Below are 3,833 nucleotides of genomic sequence, written 5' to 3' on the forward strand. Positions count from 1 at the left end.
GCTGCTTTTCACCGCATCTCGTCGGTAAAGGGGCTCGGGGCTTCTGAAAGGCAAGGTTGGATCACTTCAAGGGGCTCCCCAAACACACTGGTGGGCTCAGCCTGTGTCCTTCCTTCCAGGACCAAGGACTGTCCCCAGTCCTGAGCTTCTCCTGCATGAGCTCTGCTTCTCTTTCTTTTTTTTCCCAACTCCTGCCTCTCGTCCTGCTTTCCCACCTCCCTCGGGTCCACCCTCCCTGCACCCACCGGGTCCCCCCCTCCAGCCCAGCCCGGAGCCTGCGCTTCCCCCCGAGGCCGGCAGAGGGGGCTGTGGCAGCACCGGGCCCGGCCGCGCCCCGCCGCGCGCTTCCTGTGAGGTCAGGTAGGAGGAGCGGCCGCAGCCGCGGAAAGAGCCGACGCCGCCGAGCCCCGACCGACCGGTGCTCAGGTGGGTGGCTGCCCGGGAGCGCGGGGGCGCGGCGCCTCCCTACGGGCGCGGCGGGACGGACCCGAGCCCCCGCCAGGTCCTAGCAGCGCCCTCCGCGGTTCCCGCGCGCGGGGCCGGGTGCACCGAGGCCCGCGCCTTTGGGCCACCCAGCGGGGCGGATGACGAGGCACAAAGACACGACGGAAGACCCGGGCCGGCCGGCTGCAAAGTGGGGGGTACCGAGCGCGGGCGAGGGAACTGGGGCCCGATCCCTCTTGGGGTGGCTGACTCGGATGCTTTGGAGAATTCAGATGAACACTGCGCCCATCTCCTGGGAAAATGGCCTTTACACAGACTCGGGGGGGGGGGCGCGTGGACGGACCCCAACCCAGGGTAGAGCCGCCGCAGCATCCGCTTTCAGTGTTTCTGCAAGACCCGGCCCCTCCTCCTTTAGCGGAGCAAGGACTGGTGCCCCCTGGGAGGCGGGGACCGTGGAAACCTGCCTCTTCCGCACAGTTGGCACAGGGACTGAGTGGGTTTGCGTGGTCCCCGCCAGGCAGTGGACAGAGTGGCCCTGAGCAGCCAGTATCTCACGGCGACCTGGAGGGAGGAAGGCCAGATCCTGGGTGTTTGTTCCCTGGGGGAGCAGCCTCTGGGATCTTTATATCTATATCAGTATCTATCTATATTTTAACAGAAGGGAAATTGAGATACTGGAGACTCTGGAGCCCTGGACTCCAGAGAAGGCCCCAGAGCCAGAGACCCTGCTTCTTACTGTCTCTGCTGCCCAGAGATGTGAGGTCCCTGCAAGCCACCAGCAGCTATGTGGGGTTTGTGCGGGTGCCTATGTAGAGGAGCTGGCTTGGCCCAGGTGAGGTGGCCTTGTTGGACTTCACATAGTGGGTCCTGCTGCCTGGTGATTAGCAATGAAACACCTGGAGAAGGATTTTCATGTGGCAAACAACTTGCATTTATCTCTCCCCTTTATTAATCAGACAGCACCTGCTCAGGTGGGCAGCACTGAAAGCAGTTACCTCTTGATCTCAAGTTGTTTTGTTCCTGGCATTTTGAAGCATCCGTGACTTTCAGGACCCTGGTCGCAGACCACTAAGTTAAGGGCTATTGGGGAGGAGACCACCTGGCATCCTCCATCAGCTCCCCAACTTTCCTGCTATGCTTGCAGGTGCTGCCAAGCAGGGACCCACAGCTCCTGGGAGGATGGTGCGGATCTTGGCCAATGGGGAGATCGTTCAGGATGATGACCCTCGAGTGAGGAGCACTGCCCCGCAGAGGGGGAGCACCCCAAGGCAGGTGGGCACCTGTCCCAGGGGCAGGGGAGAGGCTAGCCTCCTCTGACCTAGCCCCTCCTTGGCTCCCAGAAGTCTCTTGCTGGTCATAAACCTTCTGTAGCTTGAAATCCTCTGCAGAGAGCTGAGCTGGGTCAAGACTTGGGGAAATGCAGTAGGTATATTGTCCTGCCCTTCCCCCCCACCTGTTTCCAGGCAGCCTCCCCAGCCTCCAAACCAAGAGCTGTGTCTCCTTTCACCTGGTTAGCAAGCCCTGCTGAGCCAGTCTTTTTTTAAAGAGTCTTTTGGGTGGGAGGGAAGCTGGAAAGAATCTAAGAGCTGTGCCCGGGCCAAGTCCATTGTGCTGTCACTTCCTCTCCTCTCTGTTCTGGCGCCTTCTTCCTGGGCATGGTGTGGGGAATGCAGACTGGCATTTTCTAAGCTGTGAGAGTCTGTGGCTCAGGTGTTGAGATTTGGGGTGTCAGTGTGTGTGTGTGTGTGTGGCCTGGAGTTGTTGAGGAAGGAGGGAGGGGCACAGGAAGGCCCAAGGGGAGCACAGGGCCCCCAAGTTCCCTCCTGGCTGGGGCCTCAACTGCATTTATCCATCTCTGTCTCCACCTTCCAGGGCTTTCTCAACCGGGCCCATGGTGCCCCCCCTGGGGGTCCTGGTCCCCGCCAGCAGCAGGCAGGTGCCAGGCTGGGTGCCGCCCAGTCCCCCTTCAATGACCTCAACCGGCAACTGGTGAACATGGGCTTCCCACAGTGGCATCTGGGGAACCACGCTGTGGAGCCCGTGACCTCCATCTTGCTGCTCTTCCTGCTCATGATGCTGGGAGTCCGTGGCCTCCTGCTGGTGGGCCTTGTGTACCTGGTGTCGCACCTGAGCCAGCGGTGACGTCCGGGGCCGACGCGGGCAGTACTGAAAGGGACTTGCTGGGCCTTGGTATGAGAATGGCACACAGGGAGGGGATCTGGTGGGCTTCGAAGGTATGGTCAGTGAAGGGGTCCTGGGTGTGAGTGTCCCCATTGTGCCAGGCATGGCGCAGAGGGAGGCTCTAGCTCAGCATCCCCCAAAGATGGGGTGGGCACCGTGGTTGTCTGGAGATGTCTTCAGGTGGTATCGGCATGTCTTAAGGGACACAAACCCAGAGTAAGAAAGATTCTGTTTCCAGTTCTCTTTCATCTAAGATGCCGAGAAGAGGATCAGCTTGGTGCCAATGGGTTGTAAAATCCTCAGAACTGAAACTGACTCCGCTTTCCCAGGGACCAGGACTGGGGCTTGGGGCAGATGGGAGAGGTTTCCAGACTTTTATAGCACCGTTTGGTTTTAATGGTGTATTTTTATTGGCTGACTTTTATTTATGACAAGGGGTTCTTGTGTTCTATTTATTGTGTCATTTTCAATAAATAGATTTAAGTAAAAATGAGTCCATGGGAAGGAGTTGATAAATAACCACGCACAGATCTGGGAAACGGTCACGTGGGAGTGGCTGGGTAGGGGGGTGGGGCAGCAGCAGGCGCTGGGCCTTGGGACGGGAAACTGAGGTCCAGAGAGGCAGGCAGTGCTCCGCCCTGACTCTGGGCTCTCACCCAGTCCCCCCTCAGGTATTTCTTACACCGAGTGTGTGCTGCAGCCCCCAAAGGGCAACCCAGACCAGAGGTACCCCGAGGAGAGGAGGCCCGAGGCAGGGCCACACCAGGCGGGGCCCACCCTGAGGATGGGTGGCGGGACCCACAGGAATTTATGGCCCAGGGCAGCAGTGGGCAGGCACGGTATGATGCCACAGCTGGGGCACCAGCCAGCCCAGCCCCTGCCCTTGCACAGGCCCCCAAGAGCCCAGTCCCCCTTCCTCTTCACACCTATCATTCAAGGGAACACGTGTCCAGAGTGACACCTAGAGATAGACACAGATAGCTCTGAGAAAGGTGTCCTATTCTGATACCACAAAACCCCCGCCAGGAATGTCTGTGATAAAGGTCCCTGACGTCAGGTGAGGCAGGCAGAATCCTTGGGTTGATCAGACAGTGCGGTGGGAGGGGCTGACCTCACTTCCTCCTGGGCTATATAGAGATAAGAGGGAGCACTTTTCAGCATGACCGAGTTCCAGACCTACAGGGTGACTGTTGAGTTGTGTTGGGAAC

General features: G+C 59.3%; 1 protein-coding gene across 3 annotated transcripts; it reads left to right on the plus strand.

Annotated features, from left to right (window-relative positions):
* Positions 1-284: 284 nt before the first annotated feature.
* Fam241b (family with sequence similarity 241 member B) lies at positions 285-3,118 on the plus strand. Of its 3 annotated transcripts, XM_023566729.2 has the most exons (4): positions 285-426; positions 1,589-1,716; positions 2,317-2,634; positions 2,864-3,118. In XM_023566729.2, the coding sequence occupies exons 2-3, from the start codon at positions 1,624-1,626 to the stop codon at positions 2,584-2,586; spliced, it is 363 nt and encodes a 120-aa protein (XP_023422497.1). In that variant the 5' UTR covers positions 285-426; positions 1,589-1,623; the 3' UTR covers positions 2,587-2,634; positions 2,864-3,118. The 3 variants fall into 3 exon arrangements, with proteins under 3 accessions (XP_023422497.1, XP_003473750.1, XP_005005366.1); XM_003473702.5 differs by having other exon boundaries at positions 2,317-3,118; XM_005005309.3 differs by lacking the exon at positions 285-426 and adding an exon at positions 433-641 and having other exon boundaries at positions 2,317-3,118.
* The last annotated feature ends 715 nt before the right edge of the window (positions 3,119-3,833 follow it).

This window comes from Cavia porcellus, unplaced genomic scaffold, assembly GCF_034190915.1.
Source record: "Cavia porcellus strain 051 isolate PalLab524CR breed Dunkin Hartley unplaced genomic scaffold, mCavPor4.1 scaffold_28, whole genome shotgun sequence".
In the NCBI taxonomy this organism is placed as follows: Eukaryota; Metazoa; Chordata; class Mammalia; order Rodentia; family Caviidae; genus Cavia; species Cavia porcellus.

Bases quoted from the DNA above. Each gene is read 5' to 3' on its own strand.
- Fam241b (XM_003473702.5), top strand. From the start codon at position 1,624: ATGGTGCGGATCTTGGCCAATGGGGAGATCGTTCAGGATGATGACCCT. The intron at 1,717-2,316 runs GTGGGCACCTGT...TCCACCTTCCAG, and splicing joins GGGGGAGCACCCCAAGGCAG to GGCTTTCTCAACCGGGCCCA.